Source organism: Lepidochelys olivacea (genome assembly GCF_965140295.1).
Source record: "Lepidochelys olivacea isolate rLepOli2 genome assembly, chromosome: 24".
In the NCBI taxonomy this organism is placed as follows: Eukaryota; Metazoa; Chordata; order Testudines; family Cheloniidae; genus Lepidochelys; species Lepidochelys olivacea.
In genome coordinates this window covers 785,726-805,712 of record NC_140434.1, presented here as the reverse complement: position 1 = coordinate 805,712, position 19,987 = coordinate 785,726, and the positions used below count along the sequence as shown (strand labels likewise).

The window sequence follows — 19,987 nt, the reverse complement described above, 5'->3', positions numbered from 1 at the left end:
CGCCTTCTGCTCCAGCGTGAATTCTCTGTGCCCCGGGAGTGGCATGTCGTGCAGGCCAGGGCCCAGGCAGTGCCCAGGGCAGAGCCCAAGCTGCCCATCCTGGGGCTGGCTCTCCCTTGGGGGGCATGTGGTGCTCTCGTGACCCCAGGAGGCCTCCAGGGGGTCAGATCCCTTCCCCATGTGGCTTAATGGAGGCTTCAGGGGGGTTCCCCTCAGCCTTGGGGTGCTGCAGGGTGTCACAGAGTCACCAGGCAATGCTCTGGAACTAGGGGGGAGGGATAGCTCAGTGGTTTGAGCATTGGCCTGCTAAACCTAGGGTTGTGAGTTCAATCCTTGAGGGGGCCATTTAGGGATCTGGGGCAAAAATTGGGGATTGGCCCTGCTTTGAGTAGGGGGTTGGACTAGATGACCTCTTGAGGTCCCTTCCAACCCTGATATTATATGACATTATATATGACATATACTCCATATAATGCCACCCCTCCCACCCTGTGGGGCGCTGTGGCAAGGCCCAGACCCAGAAACAAATTTCTAATGCCTCCTCCCGTCAGGGCAGGCCAGCGGGGGGAGCGCTCTGAGCTGGTGCCATTGGCCTGCCCAGGTCTCTCCTGGCCGGGGGGCTGGGGTTGGCCTGGCTGCTTGCTGGAGCCAAGACCCCAAAATTCCCCCGGTGGTTACCCCAATGCTCCACTAGGTGGCGCAGTGGCTCAAGCACTGGCCAGGCAGCCTGGGCTTGGAGGGCTGGGGGATCCCCGGGAGTGGGGGACTGTCTCTATTCCCAAGGGGGCACCCCTTCCCCATACATGCACCACGACCTCTGGGGCAGGCTTGGGGGGGCCCCTCTGCCTCTGGGCAACTTCCCCCTGGGGGCAGACTCTCCATCACCCTCAAGCTCGCCCATGCCCTGTTCTCCCAGCGCCCCGCAGGCCAGGGGGTGGCCCCCAGAGCTAGGAGCTATGGACGCCCTATGATGGAGCAGGGTGGATTGACCGGGGAATGTCGTCTAGTTCCGCTGGGACTGTCTGCACGGAAGATGGGAGAGCCGGGGGTGACTCCACTGGAGTGAGGAGACCCGAGCCTGTAACTGGAGCTGGGAGGGGTTGGACCCAGATGACACCTTTGCCTGGGAAACTGGACAAAGGCTGGAGGAGGGAGCCGGGGAGAGGAGGAGTGAGACTGGGGGAGGGAGGGGAGTTTGGTTTCAGTTTTGGGCTGGGTGGTCGAACGCAGGGAACCCCAATGCTGGGGTCTAAGCTCCCTGCTCCCCCAGAAGGATTATGACTGAGGGGTCCTGGTTGTACCCACAAGCTCTGTTTTGGACTGTGTTCCTGTGGTCCAATAAACCTTCTGTTTTACTGGCTGGCTGAGTCTCGCGGTGAATCCCAGGAAGAGGGGTGCAGGGCCTGGACTCCCCCACACTCCGTGACAACTGGCGGCAGCCATGGGATCTACTGCACCCCATGGACAGCGCTTCCAGCAGTAAGTGACTGGGGAGCAGTAAAATGAAGGGGGATTGACGGGGACCAGGCATGCTGAAGATTCAGAGAGAGACGGTTTCAGGGAGCGGTTAACCCTTGGGAGTGTGTGACCAGAGAGAAGGACTTTTGCAGTAACAGGGTCCCCCGGGGGATTGCAGCGAGTGGTCCCAGGGGCGGAGGAGTCTGCAGCTCGACCCTGGCAAAGAGGTGGTGACCTCGAGAAGAGCTGGCACCCTCGGGGTTCTCCCTGGAGTCCGTGGGGAGCTGAGAGCACACAGGCCTGAGAGTGGCCAGCAGGGAGATGCATAGCAAATGCCTTAAGAGTGACCTGGTGGAGCTGTGCAGGCAGAGTGGTGAGCCTCCCAATACGCAGACCCAAGAACAGCTGATTGCCCAGCTGGAGGAGGGAGATCCTCGAACGAACCGATCCCTGTCTCTGAGGGAAGCAGCCTGGCAGATGCAGTGCGGACACCGGTGTCTGTCCCAGCGGGGAGCAAACAGGTGGCTGCTGAGGGCTTCCCGAGACCCCTCCGACCTATGCCTAGGGGAAGGGCCGGGAGGAGCCCAGTGGATACTGAGGGCACTGTGACCCCTGAGGCCCGCAGGGGACCCTCCTGGCAGAGCTCCCCATCGCTGGAGCTGAGGCGGCTGCACTGGGAGAAGGAGCTAAAACAGAGAGTTGGAGCTCAGGCAGCGGGAACTGCAGGAGAAGTGGGAAAAGCAGCATCAGCATGAGCTGGAGGAGAAGGAGAAGCAGAGGCAGCATGAAGAGAAGCAGAGACAGCATGAACTGGAGCTGGCCAGGCTGAGGAGCAGCGAGCCCCTGGCTGCGGTGAGGGAGGGGGGACCCAGGACGGCACGGAGCGTTGATAAGTGCCTCCTGGTCCAGTGTAAGGAGAGGGAGGACATGGATGACTTCCTGGATGCCTTTGAGACGGCCTGCGAGCTGCACCAGGTTGATCCTGCAGACAGGCTCCGGTCTCTCACCCCCTTACTGGACCCCCAAGGCCGTGGCATTGTACCACCGACTGGAAGGGACGGAGAAAGGGGACTACGAACTACACAAAAAGGCCTTGCTACATGAGTTTGGGCCGACTCCTGAGATGTATCGGGAAAGTTTCCGGAGTCAGCATAAAACCCCTGAGGCCTCATATCTGCAACTAGCCGTCCGCATGGAGAGATATGCCACCAAGTGGGCAGAGGGGGCCCAGACGGAAGAAGACCTGGTTAAACTGATCATACTAGAGCAACTGTATGAGCAGTGCCCATCCGACCTGAGGCTGTGGCTGGTGGATGAAAAGCTAGAGAAACCGTGACATGCAGGGCGGCTGGCCAATGAGTTTGTGACGAGCCGGACAGGGTGGCAAGGAGGAGTCCCAAAGGAACAGGCCCCCATGATGCAGAGAGTCACCATGGGACCTCCCAGCAGGGAAATATGGAGAACCCCTTCCCAAGGGGAACATCCGGCGTCAGGGCCAATCAACCGGCTTGAGGAGACCAACGGGACATTGGCTGCTATTACTGTGGCCAGAGGTGCCCCAAGCTCAGGGACAGACTGAGCAGACCGAACCCACACAGAGTTAACTGGGTAGGGACCCAGCCAGATGAGGGGCAGGCTTCCCAGGCAAGGGGGGCTGGCAGCTTATCAACTGCTCAGGAAGGGGAGGGCCCCAGACCAGCTCCTCTCGGCGGTTGGATGCCCGGACTCAAGGTTCTTGGTTTACAGGATGGGCGCGGGGCTGTCCCTGCGGAGAGAGTGCCTTGTTCCCTTGGAAGTGAATGGAGGAAGGTCAATGGATACTGGGATACGGGCGCGGAGGTGACGCTGGCCCAGCCTGAGGTGGTGGCCCCAGATCGGGTGGTGCCCAACACCTACCTGACCCTGATGGGGGTGGGCGGGACCCCATTCAAGGTGCCCGTGGCAAGGGTACACCTGAAATGGGGGGCCAAGGAGGGCCCCAAGGATGTGGGGGTGCACCACCATTTGCCCACTGAGGTTTTGATGTGGGGAGACCTAGAGGACTGGCCAAGCAAGCCCCAGACCGCCCTGGTTGTGACGCGTAGCCAGAGCTGGCGAGGGGCACTGCACCCTGACCTTGGGGAGGGTACCACACCGGAGGCGCAGGACCCTACCCTGGTGGGGAGGGAGCGCCGAGGGGCACGGCTCAGAGAGGCAGAGGCCTCAGACCTGGCCAGCGATAAGGAACTGGGCCCCATCCCTTCCCCAGCCGCTGAGTTCCAGACCGAGTTGAGGAAAGATCCCTCCTTGCGGAAGCTCAGGGACCTGGCCGACCTCAGTGTGGTACGGACCATGAGGAGAGGCTGCCAGGAGAGGTTCCTGTGGGAGAAGGGGTTCCTGTACCGAGAATGGGCTCCCACAAGGGAAGTAGAGTCCTGTGGGATCAGGAGGCAGCTGGGGGTCCCCCAGAAGTATCGCCGCAGGCTCCTGTCCCTGGCCCATGACATCCCCCTCGCAGGGCACCAGGGAATCCGGCGCACCCGGCAGAGGTTGCTACAGAACTTTTACTGGCCCGGGTTCTTTACCACGGTCCGGCAGTATTGCCGATGCTGTGACCCCTGTCAGAGGGTGGGGAAGGCCCGGGACAAGGGGAAAGCGGCTTTGAGACCTTTGCCCATCATAGAGGAGCCTTTCCAGAAGGTGGCCATGGACATCGTGGGGCCTCTCAGCAGGACAACCCGGTCGGGGAAGAAATACATTCTGGGGGTGGTAGATTTCGCCACCCGCTACCCCGAGGCAGTGCCCTTAGCTTCCATTGAAGCCGACACCATGGCAGACGCGCTCCTGACCATTTTCAGCCGAGTGGGGTTCCCCAAGGAAGTCTTGACAGACCAAGGCTCCAACTTCATGTCGGCCCTGCTCCGGTGCTTGTGGGAGAAATGTGGGGTCCGGCACGACTGGGCCTCAGCTTATCACCCCCAGTCCAACGGGCTGGTGGAGAGGTTTAACGGGACGCTAAAGATGATGCTGAAAACCTTTATGAACCAGCACCCGCAGGATTGGGACAAGTACTTACCTCACCTGCTGTTCGCGTACAGGGAGGTGCCCCAGGAGTCTACCGGATTTTCGCCTTTCGAACTGCTATATGGAAGGAGGGTGAGGGGCCCCCTGGACCTGATGAGAGACGAGTGGGAGGGGAAGGCCACTCCCGATGGAGAGTCAGTGGTGGAGTATGTCCTGATCTTCCGAGAGAGACTGGCGGAACTCATGGGCCTGGCCAGAGAGAATTTAGCCAGAGCCTAGAGGAAGCAGAAGGCCTTGTAGGACCACACAAGGATCCGGTGATGGTTCTCATCCCTGTGAGAAAGAACAAACTACAGGCCGCCTGGAAGGGCCCTTTCAAGGTTGTCAAGCAGCTAAACGAGGTAAACTATGTGGTGGAGCTGTCGAACCGGGCGCACCACCGCCGGGTGTACCATGTAAATATGATGAAGCCATATTATGCCAGGGGGAATGTGGTGTTGGCCGTGCGTGGACAGTGGGAGGAGCAGGGAGATGACCCTTTAGTAGATCTATTCCCTGGGACCAGAGCTGGTTCCCCCCTGGAAACAATTCCCCTCTCGGATCAGCTAACCCCTGCCCAGCAAGCTGAGGTCAGGGGGGTGCTGCAGCCGTACCGACAGCTGTTTTCCAGCCAGCCTGGACGCACTAATCTGACTGTCCACCGGGTGCAGACAGGGTCGCACCCGCCGATAAGATGCTCCCCCTTCCGAGTCACAGAGAAAACTGCTTAGGACCTGGAAAGAGAGGTCCGGGACATGCTGGCTTTGGGGGTGATCCAGCCATCGGCCAGTCCTTGGGCCTCGCCGGTGGTGCTGGTCCCCAAAAGGGACGGGTCGATCCAGTTCTGTGTGGACTATTGGAAGCTCAATGCCATCACTGTATCTGATGCCTACCCCATGTCCAGGCCGGACGAGCTCCTAGGCAAGCTGGGAGGAGCTCGGTACCTCACCACCATGGACCTTACAAAGGGCTACTGGCAAGTGCCACTGGATGCAGATGCCCGGCTGAAATCAGCCTTTATCACCCCTCTGGGGCTCTGCGAGTTCCTGACCCTGCCTTTCAGCCTCAAGCGAGCGCTGGCCACCTTCCAGCGCATGGTGGACCAGCTACTGAGGGGGATGGAGAGTTTTGCCCTGGCGTATATTGATTGCATCTGTGTCTTTAGCCAGACCAGGGAGGACCACGTGTCCCAGGTTAGACAAGTGCTGGACCGACTCCAGGAGGCGGGACTGACCGTAAAAGCTGAGAAGTGCAAGGTGGGGATGGCGGAAGTATCTTACCTGGGCCATCGGGTGGGGAGCGGCCGCCTAAAGCCGGAACCAGCCAAGGTGGAGGTGATCAGAGACTGGCCCGCTCCCCACACCAAAAAGCAGGTCCAGGCCTTTATTGAGTTGGCAGGATACTACCGAAGATTTGTGCCCCACTTTAGCGCCATAGCCACCCCCATCACTAGTGTTCACTGACGCCTCAGACACGGGGCTGGGGGCGGTGTTAATGCAGGAGGATGAAAAGGGGGAGAGACACCCCATCGTGTACCTGAGCAAGAAGTTGCTACCCCGGGAGCAACACTACGCAGCCATCGAGAAGGAGTGCCTGGCCATGGTGTGGGCCCTCAAGAAACTAGAGCCCTATCTCTTCGGGCGACACTTCACCGTCTACACCGACCACTCTCCCCTGACCTGGCTGCACCAGATGGAAATAATCCTGCAGGAGCAGGCTCCTGACATGGACGTGGCCCACGTGAAGGGAAGTGCCAACATGTTAGTGGATGCGCTGTCCCGGAGAGGGGGCCCCGAACTTCCCCAGGTCACTGGTCAGAGTGACCCTGCTCAGTTCCGTCTCGAAGGGGGGAGAGATGTGACAGAGCAGGGACTGGGGAGGATTGACCGGGGAATGGTGTCTAGTTCTGCTGGGACTGTCTGCGCAGGGGATGGAGGAGCCGGGGGTGACTCCGCTGGAGTGAGGAGACCCGAGCCTATAACCGGAGCTGGGGGGGTTGGACCCAGGTGACACCTTTGCCTGGGGAATGTGGACACAGGCTGTAGGAGGAGCCAGGGGGAGGAGGAGCGGGACTGGAGGAGGGGGGGGTTAGTTTTCAGTTTGGGGCTGGGTGGAGGAACGCAGGGAACCCCAGGGCTGGGGTCTAAGCTCCCTGCTCCCCCAGAAGGACTTGACTGAGGGGTCCTGGTTGTACCCACAAGCTCTGTTTTGGACTGTGTTCCTGTTGTCCAATAAACCTTCTGTTTTACTGGCTGGCTGAGAGTCTCAGTGAATCCCAGGAAGAGGGGTACAGGGCCCGGACTCCCCCACACCCTATGTCATGCCCCCCTGGGGTGCTGCTGGGGTGTGTTGGCATCACTCCCCCCCCCCGGCTCAGCTTTAGGAGCCCCCGCAGCTGGCAGTTCCTGTCCCCCCCCCCAACGCCTGGTGCAGCCCCAGAGTGTGGCCCCAGGATCTCACCCCCATGCCCCAGCTCAGCCCGGTGGGGTCGCTGCTGGTCTGTGCTGCCAGGCATCGGCTCGATGGGCAGGGCTGTGCCCGGGGGGGGGCGGGTGTAGTATGTCCCGTGGCTCTGGTCCTAGGGTGAGTCCTGGCTTCTCCCCTGCGCTAGCCCAGGGAACTAGCATAAAGGCTGCTCTGCGTGCTCCAGAACCACTCGGCGCGTCTGTCCGGCTGCACCGCCCCCGAACCCGGGAACAAAGTCTCTCTTGTGCTGCCCAGCCGCACGGAGCCGCTTACCTTTTATTGCCACTGGGGCTCTGTCATGGCCCTGGCTACGTGACAGACCCGGCTGGGGGAGGCTGTGCTGGGAGTGCAGCCTAACCAGGCTGGGGCGGGTGCTGCTTAGATAGGGGAAGCCGGCCCCGGCCCTTGCCCCAAGACTCCAGCTGGCTCTGGAGAGTCGGAGGGAGGTGGGATGCCTGACAGCATGGGGGCAGGGCGAGGCCTTGGGTCTGGGATGCAGCCCCCATAAGAGTGGGGTGCATTGTGGTGCCAGGGACTGTGCCCCTGGGGCAGGGAACACGTCCTGACCCTGACGTGGGGGGCTGAGGCTGCATTGCTGGGGATGTTTCACACTTGCCTGCAGAATGCTGGGGGGCTGTAGGGACTGAGTGGCCTGGAGCTGGGCAGATGGGGGCTGCTGGGGGTGTCCCAGGGCTGCTAGGTGAGTGCAGCTGGACAGCATGAGCCTCAGCCAGGAGATGGGGTGGGAAGAGCTCAGGGAGGACAGGTCCATCCAGGGCCTCCCTGGCTGTGCTGTTGAGGGAGCTGGCTATCGGGCCGGAAGATGGGGACTGTGGCACTGGTCTGGCTTTAGCAGCCCTCTCCTGGCTCCTTGCCAAGCCCGGCTGGGGCTTTGGAAAACTGTCAGGAAAAGTGCCCAAGCTGCCTTTGAAGGGATCCTCGCCAAACGCAGCAGTTAGGACCGGCTACACCCTGAGCTCACCGAGCACCCCTTGCGCTTCTGCTCCCCCCAGCAGCCCAACCAGGAGCCATGTCCCCACTGATGTTAGGTGAGGCCCCCCAGGCAGGCCCCCCTTTGGGTGAGATCTAGAAATGATCTGCTTCCCAGAGATAAGGGGAAGGTTTGACCAGCCTGGGGTGGACACTGGCAGTTAGGATGCCTGGGCTCTAGTTCCAGCATGGGGAGGGGAGAGGGGTCTAGTGGGGTCCTTGATGCAGGCCCAGGTGTGTCTGGGGTCAGCGTAGGGAGGTGATTTTACCCCCCTATTGGGCACTGGGCCCTGCTGGAAGCCAGGGGCCAACAATCTAAGGGTGCTGATAAGCTGGCAAGGGGCAGAGCGGAGCCCCCAGCCTGATAAAAAGGGTTAGAAGAGGGACCCAATCCCGCCAGGCTCCAGGGGGCAACTGGGTTAGTTTATGAGAGTGAAGGCCTGGCCTGGGGGGATGAATGGGATCTCCGAGCACTCAGCAGCCCAACCAGAGCCCATGGCTGGAAGGGGGAGCCAGCCAAATTCAGACGAGACATAAGCTGCCAGTTTTTAATAGTGACTGTAACCACCGGGCCAGGAAGCGGGCCACAGGCTGGGGGATTTTCCGTCCCTGGCAACCTTTACAAAGCACAGGCGAGTCCTTGTTCCCAGGGTTCAAACAGGACCAAAGGTGGGGATGGGCCCTGGCCTGGGTGAACCCAGGGTTCCTACCTGACCTTATCATTCATGCAGCGTTTCTCAAACTGGGGGGGGGCTGACCCCAAAGGGCGTCACAAGGCTGGTGGGGGGTTGGGAGAGCAGTGGTGGCTGGCCGAGCACCCAGCTTTTCCGAAGGCAGTGCCCCCGCCAGCAGCCGCGCAGAAGTGAGGGGGGCCTGGGAAGGGGGGGTCGTCAGAGCCTGAAATATTTTCAGCAAAAAAAGTGTGAGCCCCCCCCACCCCGGTCTCGGGGTTTGACACAATGAAGCCGGGGGGGGGCGGGGCAGGGGCTCACAAGAGGGCCCTAGCGGTGCCCCTCACCCTGTAGGGTACATCCTCGCTCTGGGGTGACAGTGGGGGCTAATGGTTAGAGCAAGGCAAGGCCGGGGGGCAGTCAGGGGGCTGCTGCTGGGCCTAGGCTGAAGGGATCAGCCCTGGGGGGCAGGATGTGGGGGGACACAACGGGGGAGCAGGAGGGTGAAGCTGCTCAGCACCCCCGGAGCTGGGGTGGGGGAAGGGGCCGTTTTCCGCGGGGAAATGGGGACAGAACCGGCGGCCGGGAAAGCTTGGGCCCAAATATTTGGGGGTTTCCCGTTTCCATGGAAACCCCTTTGCTGGGCCCAGCCCCCCATGCAACGCTGCCGGGCTCTCTTCGGCTCGCAGTGTGAACGCCCCGGCCTGGAGGGGTTCGCCGTGGGGGGGTCCGAAAGCGCCGCGCCTCCCCCGGGTAGGCCCGACCCCCCCGTGCCCGGTGTTCGTGCAGCCCCCGCCCGGCCCCGCGCGAGCTGTTAACGGGGGGCGGCGGCGCTCGGCCCCCAAAGGGTTAAGCTGGGACTTGGGGAACTTTGTTCGGGGTGGCTGCGCTCCGGCCGCTGATTGGCCCGAAGTTGGAGCTGGGGGCGGGGCCTGCCCTGCCCCCCCGCCCGGTCCCCCTCCGCCGGCCCGCCCGCCCGTCGGCCAGTCCCCCGCCCGGCAGCCCCGCGCTCGCCGCCCGACCCGGCCGGAGCGATGTGCCCGGCGCTGCTGCTGCGGCTCCTGCTGTGGGGGCCGCTGCTGTGGGGGCGGCTCCGGCCGGTGCGCGGCCTCCGGCACAGCGTCTACTGGAACTCGAGCAACCCCAGGTACGGCCCGGCTCGGCTCGGCTCGGCCCGGCCCGGCCCGGAGCCGCCGCGCCCGGGGGCCGGCCAGGGAGCGGGGATGCTCGGGGCGCCTGCCCGGCTCTGCGCGCTGGGGACGGCTCCGTGGCTGGGGGTCCCCGGCGGCCCCGGCTCTGCGCTGCGCGCCTGGCGGCTCCTTTGTCTCGCTGCCGGCTGCGCCCCCTGCCCGGCCCCAGCCTGGCCTGCCGGCCCCGCAGCCCTGCGCGCTCTTGGGGGGCCCGGCTGCGCCCTGCAGCTCGCCCTGGGCTCGCAGCCCCGGGCTCCCCGGCCCCAGCAGCGACTGGCCGGGAACATGCCCGCGGGGGGCGCTGGGAGCGGGGCGAGGAGCCCGCAGCCAGCCCCGGCCCTAACCAGCTTGTGCAGGGAGCGGGCGTTGCGCTGGGCAGGTCCTGCCAGCCTCCCCTGTGCCAGGCCAGCGTTCCTGAGCGGCGCCACCCGGCCAGGGGCGAGTTGGGGCGAGTCTGGGGCGTGGGAACGGCCCAGCAGCACGGGCAGGGGGGCAGGGGGCTGCGGGCCTGGGGCTACCTGAGGCAGGTGGAAAGTGCTGGCCCCAGAGATCGTAGCTGGCCCTGGGCGAGGGTGGCCCGGTGCTTCACAGCCTGCAGCCCACGTGGGCGTGGCAGGGCCCAGCGCGGCTCCTGGCTGTGCCCAGGGGATGTCCCCAGGACCCAGCCCCCCACTCGCCCGCTCAGGGCCCCCCCGTCTGCCCGATCTGTAGCCTTGAATTGGGAACTCTCCTGCCTGCCAGGGCGTGAGCCTGCGGCACCGAGCCCCAGGGCTGAGCTGGCAGGTGGGTTCTGGGGTGGAGTGTTGGGAAGCAGCTTTGGGGCCTGTCTCTGCTGTTTCTGTTCCCCTGGAGCGTGGCACTGGCTCCTGCCCCATCTCTGCGGGCAGCACGAGGGTGCCAGCCCCCTCCATCAGTCTAGGAGCAAAGACTCCGCTGTCTGGGCACTGCCTGAAGGCTCCTCTGTCTGCTGGATTCCGGGCTCCCTCAGCATGGGGCAGAACAGGCCATGCCCTGGGACACAAGGGGGGATTGCGATGGGGGAGCTTCAGAGCCCTCCCTCTACAACTCTTAATTGTGTTTGAGTCTTGACTAGACCAGGCTCTGCCCCATGGCTAGAGGGAGGGGGGCTGAGGGAAGGCTCTGCCCCATGGCGAGAGGGAGGGGGGCTGAAGGGACGGGCTGTCTAGTGCATGTGGATCCCTGACCTTTCCCTGCTACTCTAGGCAGGAGGGTCCTGGCTTGTCCCTGTGGTGCTGGGCACAGGCCGCGCCGGGCTGCCCTGGAAGGTCTTGCTCAGCTGCACTTGGGGGTGAGCCCATCTCCCCTGCTTGACCCAGCCCCTGCCAGCCCACTCCCAGGGCTCTGGCCTGTTGGGAGGCAGGGGGAGAGCTGGCTGCTGATGCTGCAGCATTGCGGGCAATTTGGGGCAAACCCCACCCTGAGCACCTGACTTCTGCCCTGGGATGCGCTTGGAGCCGCAGCGGTTCGGGGTCGGAGGGGGTGGGGGTGTGAGAGTTGTTCTCTCCAGGCTGGGGGCTCCTCTGCGGTGATAACACTGAGAGTCCTGCCCCACAGATCACGCCGTCCGAGTGCCTGATTCCCCTGCCCCGTGGAGGGCCAGGGGAGCTGTTAGCCCCTTATCCCTTGGCTTTGGGGCACAGAGCACATGCGGGCCCCTTGCCTGTGCTGAGACCTGCTCCACCCCCAGGCCCTGTGGGCTTGGCCCCCTGGCAGGGATTGAGGTTGCTGATGCTCTGGGTGGGGGTGGGAGGGCTCAGGCTCGGCCTTTCCTGACACCCAGTGGTTACTGTGCCAGCCCGTCGCAAGGGAGCCGTGGCCTGCCCCCCTTTGCGTCTTTGTCCCGTGGCTTGGGGCCAGGTTCCCTGGTGGGAGCTGGCAGAGCAGGGTGGAGGTGGGGCCGGCTGATCCATTGGAATCCAGCGTCAGCCTTTGCCACGGCCGGTGCAGGGACTAGCTGGGCTGTGCTCACCAGGCGCTGCCCGGGGACCTGCCTCGGATAGCCCTGCTGCAGGGGCCGAGCTCCCTGGTGTCCTGCAGCAGAGAGGCTGGACTGTGGGCTGGGGGAGAGGCTCCCCAGGGTGTGCACCCCTAGTGCTGGCCATTCCCATTGGAGCCGCTCCCACGGGGCGTGGAGGTGGCCCGTGGGCCAGGGGGCACCTGAAACTCGGTCTGTGGCTGGGAGGCCAGGTCAGAACTAGTTGTAGTTTTCACTGCGCCCCCTAGGCAGCCCGTCCCCAGCCCTGTGCGTGCCCATGCCCAGGGAGTGATGTAGCAGGATGTCCATGGCAGCTGTCCTCCTTGGCTATGCCAGGCAGGTTCCCAACTGCCTAGCCCAGGAGAGGACCTGGGGCAGAGAGGAGGGGGGCAGCGGGGCTTGGCCTGCAGCCCTGTTTACATCCCAGGCTGTTGCCCAGTGAACACAGATGCCGCCAGCCCTGCCCTGCCCAGGGGAGGTGGATCGGCCAGGTGTCTGCTTTTAGCAGCCGGGGCTGGTGGGTGGGGCAGGGCAGTGTGAGCGCTTACCTACCCAGCCCTCGTTAAACGGGCATTGCTGTCCCAGCCCACTGCCTGCCAGGGCAGGGCACAGCCTGGCGCTCCCTGCCTCCTGGGCACACCTGCCAAGCTGCCCTCTCAGCCTGGCAGAGTAGGGGATTCAGCTGGACTGGGACTGCTCTCATCTGCCCTTGATGGGTCTGTCTCATGTTCCGGGTGGATTGACAGAGCGGGCACAGCTCAGACCCCTGCATCTCCTGGTCCCATTCCTGGGCCATAACTGCTAGACCTTGCTCCCTCCCATTGCCAGCGCTGCCCGGTCCAGCCTCAATCCTGCATGGCAGCCACTGGGAATCTGGATCCTATTGGAGCTGCCTCCGGGCCTGGCCATACACTGTGCGCACCAGACTTCGCACAGGGGCCCGTGCTGGCCCCAGCAGCCCGGTGTGTGAGCAGCGTCCCTTCCCCCCACTGGTCTGTCACCGCCGATCAGCGCAGCGGGACACTGAGGCCTGCGCCTGGGGCAGGGGCTTTGTGCGCTCTCAGCTCGCGGCCCGGCGTGGCTCTGAGCCGCGGCCCCGGCTCCCCAGCCGCCCTGCCGAGCACATTCAGTTCCAGCAGGCTGAGCCTAATCGGAGCTGATGCCTTTTTGTTTCACGAGGCCGGCTGCCCGGTAGCTGTTTCAACAACAGGCTGGAGCCGAGTGCTGCGTGGGAGCCAGTGGCTGACACATCTGGCTGGGGAGCCCCCTCCCCTCCAGGTGTTGGGGACTGTGCATGCCAGGGCCTGTCCTGACCACCGGGGGAGAGGGCCTGAGGCTGCTCCCCATGCACGACCCCCAAAGGTGACATGTGCAGTGGGGTGAGCCGGGCGCCAGTCTAGGCTGCAAGCACAGTTGTGTCAGGCCCTTGACCCCATTGGCTCTGCCTGTCTGGCCTGTGCTCCCTGGGAGCTGGCACCCGCTGGGTCCACCCCTCCGGCTGAAGTGCCCAGGAGGGGTGAGCAGGAATCTCGTCTCCCTGTCCCAGTGCCCTCCCCCTGCAGGCAGTGCCAGGGTCACCAGCACGGGAAACGGGCACAAAGGAATCTGTAAACCCAACGCAAATCACCCCCGAGTTTCCCGGTTCCTTCCCTGGCGTTAGCTGGTGCCCTGTAACCCACCCTGGGGACACGCACAGACTCCAGGAGAAGCCGGTGTGGGGGGTGCAGCTCTCAGGATGTGGGGCCCGGCTGGGACCGTTGGGTGTCACGGCCCACTCTGCCCCAGCTGCTGCTAAGCGTCTGGCTGCAGGAACTGCACCCCTCCGCCCAGGCAGCCGGCTCTGAGCCCACAGACAGCACGGGCACTTGTCAGCCCCTGGGCCAGACCTCCTTCTCCAGCTGCTGGGTACAGTGGGCAGATGGTGAGTGTGGCTGAACTCTGGGTGCTTTCCCCCACAGCCGCTCCGGCCAGGGTTTGATGGGTGCGGAGGGGGTACTGCTGTCCCCGACCTTCCCGGCCCCTCCTGGCACCATGGCTCCTCCCCCACCAGTTCCCTGCCCCGTTGCTGGCCCCCCTTAGCCCTCCTGGCACCATGTCTCTGTGCCCACTCACGGGCCCCTTCTCACTCCCAGGTTCTTGCATGAAGACTATGCTGTCCAGGTCTCCATCAATGACTACCTGGACATCTACTGCCCGCACTACGAGCGCCCAGTGCCCGTGGGCTGGGCTGAGACCTTCAGCCTGCACATGGTGGACTCCGAGGGCTACCAGGGCTGCTACGAGACACCTGGTGCCTTCAAGCGCTGGGAGTGCAACCGGCCCCACGCACCCTTCGGGCCTGTCCGCTTCTCTGAGAAGATCCAGCGCTTCACGCCCTTCTCGCTGGGCTTCGAGTTCCAGCCGGGGGAGACCTACTACTACATCTGTGAGTGTCCCCCGGCCCCCCGCGCCTGCTTGTGCCCCCAGGGGCCCCCCGTGCCCTGCCAAGCGGTGTTGGCTCCAGGCTGGGCTGTGGGTGTCCATGCGGCCGGGCGGCAGTGCCCTGGGAGGAGGCTCCTTCTCCGTTTCCCCAGCCTGCTGCAGTGTGCCAGGTGGGCAGGAGGGGGCGCCCCTTGCCCAGGTCTTGGCTCCTTCCTGGCAGCATGGGGGACGGTTTAGCTGGCTGCTGCCTGAATTGGGCCCTGGCTGGGCACCCCGCTCCAGCCAGCCAGTGCCCACTGCCCCCAAGAGCTCGCTGACCCGGGCTGCCAGGGGCTGGGCTCTGAGAGGGGTGGGGCGCAGTTCCCCGGGGTCTCTTCCCCCCACACCCCAGGCCAGGGGTGCCCGCCCTGGGGGGAGTGTTGGTCTGCTCGGGGTGGGCTGGGGGTCCGAGGCGGCTGGGCTGTCGGGGGCAGGGCTCCCCCAGGTTGTAGCCTCACGCCCCTCCCCTGCAGCGCTGGCCCTGGGGTGCGCTGAGATCCCCAGGGCCCGGGGGGGAGTGGCGGGCACTGCCCGGTGGGTGGGTGGGAAGGTGGGAGTAGCTGGGTGCGTTGGCGTCCCCCTAACGGGCTGGCCTGACGGTGACCCTGGCTGACCCTGCTTTCCCCCCGCCCCGAGGGAGGGGCTGGACTGATGGGTTTCCCAGCTGTGCGGGGGACGGGGGGGGCGACTCTCTTCTGCTGGGCCCAGGTGCTTCCTGCTGGGCTAAGACCCCCGCCTCGGAGCCGCCTGCCCCGCGCTTAGGAGTTGCTTGTAAATCCCCTCAGTGGCTCCTTGGGGGAGAGGGCCGAGCGTGCTGGGGGCTCCCGCAGGGGAGGGGAAGGGGGAGGGCCCTGGGTTCGGGGCAGACCTGACTCCCAGCTGTGCCCATGTGGGCAGTGCCCTGACGTCCCTGTCTCTGCCCCCAGCTATCCCCAGCCCAGAGAGCGCCGGGCGGTGCCTGAGGCTACGAGTGGCCGTCTGCTGCAAGGCATCGAGTGAGTCCGTCTGGCCGGGCACTGGAGGGGGGGGCCGAGCGGGGCCCCCCCTTCCACGTGGCAGAAGCCTGCTAATGGGACCCAGACGTGGGGTGGGCACGAGCCCTGGGGAGGGGGAGGGGAGACAGCCCTGCCCTCCCGCTCTCAATCTAGACTCTTCCCAGAATCCCTTGCAGCGGGGGGAGGGCGGCTCTGTCTGGGGGACTCGAGGTGTCTGGCTGGTTTCATCCTGGGCATTAACCCTTTCCACCCTGAGGCCTCTGCTGCTGGCGCCGGGGGGAGGGCACCCCTGATTTGGAGGGAGATGCCATGGACACCCCTACACCTTGTGAGGGGGGGCAGCAGCACATTGGTGCAGGGAGGCTGGCCCGGGTCTTGGGGGGCAGCAGAAGGGCAGTGCCGGGGATCCCGGGGCCGGGGGTGGGGGAAGCTTCCTGTTGGAGACAGAGTCACTGATGGATTCTGGTTTTGATTTGTTTCCAGCAACAAAGCCTGTGACAGAAGTTCCCAAATCTCAGCCCCGTGGGAGAGGGGGGTCAGAGGGTGAGTATGTGGGGGGCGGGGGTGCTACCTCCCCAGGGAGGTGGGGGGCATAGGCAGGAGGAGGGTTCAGGGAGTGAGTATGTAGCGGGGGGGTGCTACATGCCTTGGGCGCAGGAGAATAGGCAGGAGGGGGTACAGGGGGTGAGTATATAGTGGGGGGATGCTACATGCCTTGGGGGGGGCATGGGCAGGAGGGGGAAGTGGGGGAGCTCACCATGACCAGCTCCCCCCAGCTCCCTGGGCCTTTTGCTCTTGTTCTCTCTGCAGACACCGAGCCGCCAGGTCACAGCACCGCGCGGGCCACGCTCCGGCCCCACGGCCCCTGCCTCAGCCTCGCCCTCCTCCCGCTCCCCCTCCTGTGGCTCTGACCCGCCCTGCACTCCTCGGGGCGAGGGGGGGGGGAGGGGGTTGTCTCCTTGCTGCAGAGTTGGGGATTTTTGGACTTTGTCCCCACAAAGACCTCCAAGCAGCCATGCATTGTGGGGCGGGCGCCTTCGCCCCAGCTCGTACCCCCGGCTCCGCTGCTCCTGCCAGTCCCCAGAGCGCCCAGGCCGAGGTGCTGGAGCCCAGGATGTGCTGGACCCAGAGATGCCCCGTGCTGGCATTCGGCTGGAGGAGGAGAGGCTGGCTGGGCGGTAAGAGGGGGTGCCCTGGTGGAGGGCAGGTACCAGGGATGTTAGCAAGGCCAGGGTGGCTGGGACTGGCCGGGAAGCCTCCAGGCTGGGAGCTGGGGCACAGGGAGGAGCTGGGGGCTCACAGTGGGAGGTTGGGGGGGCCCTGGTGCTGGTAGGCTGTGGGGGTAAAGGGAGCTCTGGATAGAAGTGCCCCCCCGTCTGCTCCATCTTCGGGAGAGGTGATTTGCCATGGGGGCGGATCCCAGGCAGGCTCCCCCTTGGTGTTGATTTCTGGGCCCCGGTTCCTAGCTCAGCGCTCAGGTCCCTGGGCACCATGCCCGCCCCTCCTGCTCTAGCCTGCAAGGGGGCAGGCCTGATGCTGACTTCCCAGCCCGGCGTGCTCCCTGACGGGCTCTCTCCCTCCCCAGGGCCCTTCTCCGTCACCGACGCACCCGCTGCTGCCGGTCAGATGCCCGCCTCCATCCTGGCCTCATTGGTGCCTCCTGGTGGTCAGGGCTCCTTGCCCCTGTGAAATGGGCCTTTGCTTATGGACGACTCCCAGAGACTCCAGCAGGAGGGACCCTGCCGGGGGGTCTGTGGCCGGGGGGACCTCCTCCCCACCTGGCACATTCCCAAAGGCCCCATGGGGAGTCGGAGGATCCTGTTGGTTCTGGCCCTGCAGAGTTCGGCCCTGGACAGCACCCGGGATTGACCCCCCCCTTTCACTGGCAGGGCTGGACTGTCTCCCCGGAGCCCCGGCCCATCTTGGCCCCTGGTGCTGGGCGCCAGCCCGGTAAAGCCCCTCGCTCTGGCGAGGCTGATCTGTCTTCCGTGAAGACGCCCCCTGGGCCGTGTACAGTTTCTATTTTTGTATCTGTGTTTAGCGACTGAGCCAACGAATAAAGCATTTGCAAGATGCCGGCGGCTCCGCTGGCCCCTCTGGGACTGGGCAAGAGCAGACGCACCCGCTGCCCGCCAGCCCCTGAGGCTGCAGCTGGGCGATGCCCAGGCCACATGCCCTGTGCTGCTCCCCTTGCCCTAGGGGCAGCTCTCAGAGGAGCGGCTGAGCCCCGGCCTTGCTGCTGGTCCATACCGTGCCCAGCTGTGCCCCCACCCTGGCCCCTGCTCTCCCCCCAGGCCCTGCCCCATGGGGCTGGCTCTGGGTGATGCTGCCCCAATCTCTGGCTCAGCTGGCTGGGCAATGGGTCCCTGGGAGAGGCCTGTGGGTCTGGAGTGAGAGGTAGGGGGAGCCCCGTGTGGGATCGTGGGGGGCCCGCCCTGGCCTTGGCGGAGCTTCTCCTGGCCACGAGGGGCCATGCAGGGGGCTCCCCCTCTGCCTGTTGCCTCAGCGCAGCAGCTGGGCTGGGGGGCCCAGCATCACTGGGGGACCCCTGGGAAAGGGAGGGTGTGTTGTGCTCCCCCCACCCCCCTGCTCTCCGGGTCTTAGGGAGCCTGTAGCAGGCCCGCGTGTGGGAATTGGGGGGGCGTGTGTTCAGATGGAGGGGGCGCTGGCAGGCGAGGGGCGCATGGTGGGTTGGCTCATCGTCCCCTTTCCTGCTGGGGGTTTAATTGCTGAGAGTGGGATCGAGCCGGGGGCTAAGCTGTAATTACAGCTCATCCGCCTTCGGGGAGCCGGGGCCCTGCTCGTGGCCACGCATGCCCAGCAGGGGGCGACCCGTCGAGCGGTGGGGCCCTCCAGCAGGGGGCGCTGCTCTGCGGGCCAGGTGGGGGCTAGCGGGAGCTGTGTGCGGAGGCCGGGGCCACCTGCCCTGATTGATGGCGCCTGCAGCACGGCCAGGCTGGGTTTCCGCGGAGACGGGGGGGGGGAGCAGGGAATCGATAACCGGTCAGCGCGGCGGAGCCAGTGTGGGCACTGCCGGGCACATCCCCCCGGCTCTCCTGGGGATGGTCTTGTGGGGGGGCCTGGGGGCACCAGGAGACGGCTCCCTAGGGCAGGGGCTGCTGTCTGGGCTGCGTAGGGGAGACTAATCCAGCAGTCAGGGGTTAACTGGTTTTGCTCAGAGACTAATCCAGCAGTCAGGGGTGGCTGGGCTCTGTGGGGTGGGAACGGGCAGGGGGTGCCCCACTCAGTCACCGCTCTCCTGCCTGGTACCAATTCTCTGCCCCAGGGAGCTGCTCTCTGGGGCCCCCGAGGGCCTGCAGGGAGCCCGGCAGGTGGGGTGCCTTGGCCCAGGGCTGTTGCTGCAGGCAAGGGTAACTCTCCCCGGAGCCAGCGGCTGCTCGCTGCCCCCGGCAGGGCTCAGGCTGGTGCCCGGCCAGCGATCGATGGGGAACGTTGCGCTGATTAGCCAAGTGAGCTGGCTGCAGCGCCGGGAGATGTTAACAGCGAGACACAGCCAGAGAGACACCCCGGGGAGGATCCGAGGGGGGGAGGGGCAGGCCTGCAGGGCGCCGGGGGGGCAGTGTGGGGGTGAAGGGTGAGCGGAGAGTTGGGGCCTCACTGTGCTGTGCTCAGCCCGGGGCACCGAGACGCGAGTGGGCTGCAGCCCGAGACCAGGGCTGGGGTGTCCTTCTCTCCCCCCACCCCGGCTGGCACGCAGCCCCCCCATCTCCTCTCGTGCCCCCAAAGCCTCTTGGTAAAAGAATAAACTGGGCCGTGAGTTCCTGAGAGCAGAGGGCGGCCCCCCACCCCAGGCAGTAAGTGCTCTTCCCCACCCCCTGCGGAGCAGCAGGTGCATGGGGCCCAGCTGGTGGCTGGCATGTGGGGCGGGCACCTCGCTGCCAGGGAGATGTTAATTTCCAGGCTGTCGTTGCTGCGTGTCGCTGGCAACGCGACAACAAGGAGGCGGCAGTCGCATCCGTGCTCAGATCAACAACTGTGAGTGACTCCTGCAATGCAGAGCTCCCCTGCCCCTGGCGCTGCCAGCTCCCCCTCACCAGTGTCCCGCCGGGGCCCCTGGCGCTGCCAGCTCCCCCTCACCAGTGTCCCGCCGGGGCCCTTGGCGCTGCCAGCTCCCCCGCACCAGTGTCCCGCCGGGCTTTCCTGTGGCAATGCCCAGGTGCCACATCTCTGCCCACCCTCTGCTCTTCAGCAGCACCCGGGAATGAGCTGCAATTGTACGTTCCCAATGAAAACAGCTGTAAAAAGCCCGTCCCGTGGATTTATTCCCTGGAGCTGGTGCCCCCGCCCCGCCTAAATGAGGCAATTAGAATACGCAGCGCGGATAGGTGCTAGGGGAGAATTAGTGCCAGCCATAAAGCAGCGTGACTGGCCTGGTTATGAGCCCATCCATCCCCCGGCAGTGCCCACAAATCTGCCAGCTCTGTGCAGCTGTGTCTGCAGGGAGGCAGCCCCACCCCTAGCTGTGCAGGCCCCCTCCCCTCTGCCTGGCAAGGGCTGGGCACTGGCCATGGGGCTTCCCCGCCAGGGGGCCCCGCCGGGGTGGGCTGGCCCATGGCTGAGCCCTGGTGCCTGCAGAGAAATGCTGGGAATAGAGACCTGACTTCCCCCTGCCCCACTGGTGGGGGCTGACTCAGGGTTTTGGACCACTGGGGTTGTCCCTCCCACCCCCGTAATCCCTGCACCCCCCTTGGGCCCTGT

The 19,987-nt window shown here is 65.0% G+C and overlaps 1 protein-coding gene across 1 annotated transcript; it reads left to right on the top strand.

The window, feature by feature from the left end:
* Positions 1–9,601: 9,601 nt before the first annotated feature.
* Positions 9,602–17,343, top strand: EFNA4 (ephrin A4). Its single transcript, XM_084613072.1, has 6 exons — positions 9,602–9,774; positions 13,946–14,238; positions 15,200–15,268; positions 15,752–15,811; positions 16,079–16,446; positions 16,854–17,343. Exons 1-5 carry the CDS (start codon positions 9,662–9,664, stop codon positions 16,177–16,179), a joined length of 636 nt encoding a protein of 211 aa, XP_084469198.1. The 5' UTR covers positions 9,602–9,661; the 3' UTR covers positions 16,180–16,446; positions 16,854–17,343.
* The last annotated feature ends 2,644 nt before the right edge of the window (positions 17,344–19,987 follow it).

Excerpts from the sequence above, each read along its gene's own strand:
- EFNA4 (XM_084613072.1), top strand. The coding sequence starts at position 9,662 with ATGTGCCCGGCGCTGCTGCTGCGGCTCCTGCTGTGGGGGCCGCTGCTG. Across the intron at positions 15,269-15,751 it reads CGTCTGCTGCAAGGCATCGA|CAACAAAGCCTGTGACAGAA; the intron begins GTGAGTCCGTCT and ends ATTTGTTTCCAG. Across the intron at positions 15,812-16,078 it reads TGGGAGAGGGGGGTCAGAGG|ACACCGAGCCGCCAGGTCAC; the intron begins GTGAGTATGTGG and ends TTCTCTCTGCAG.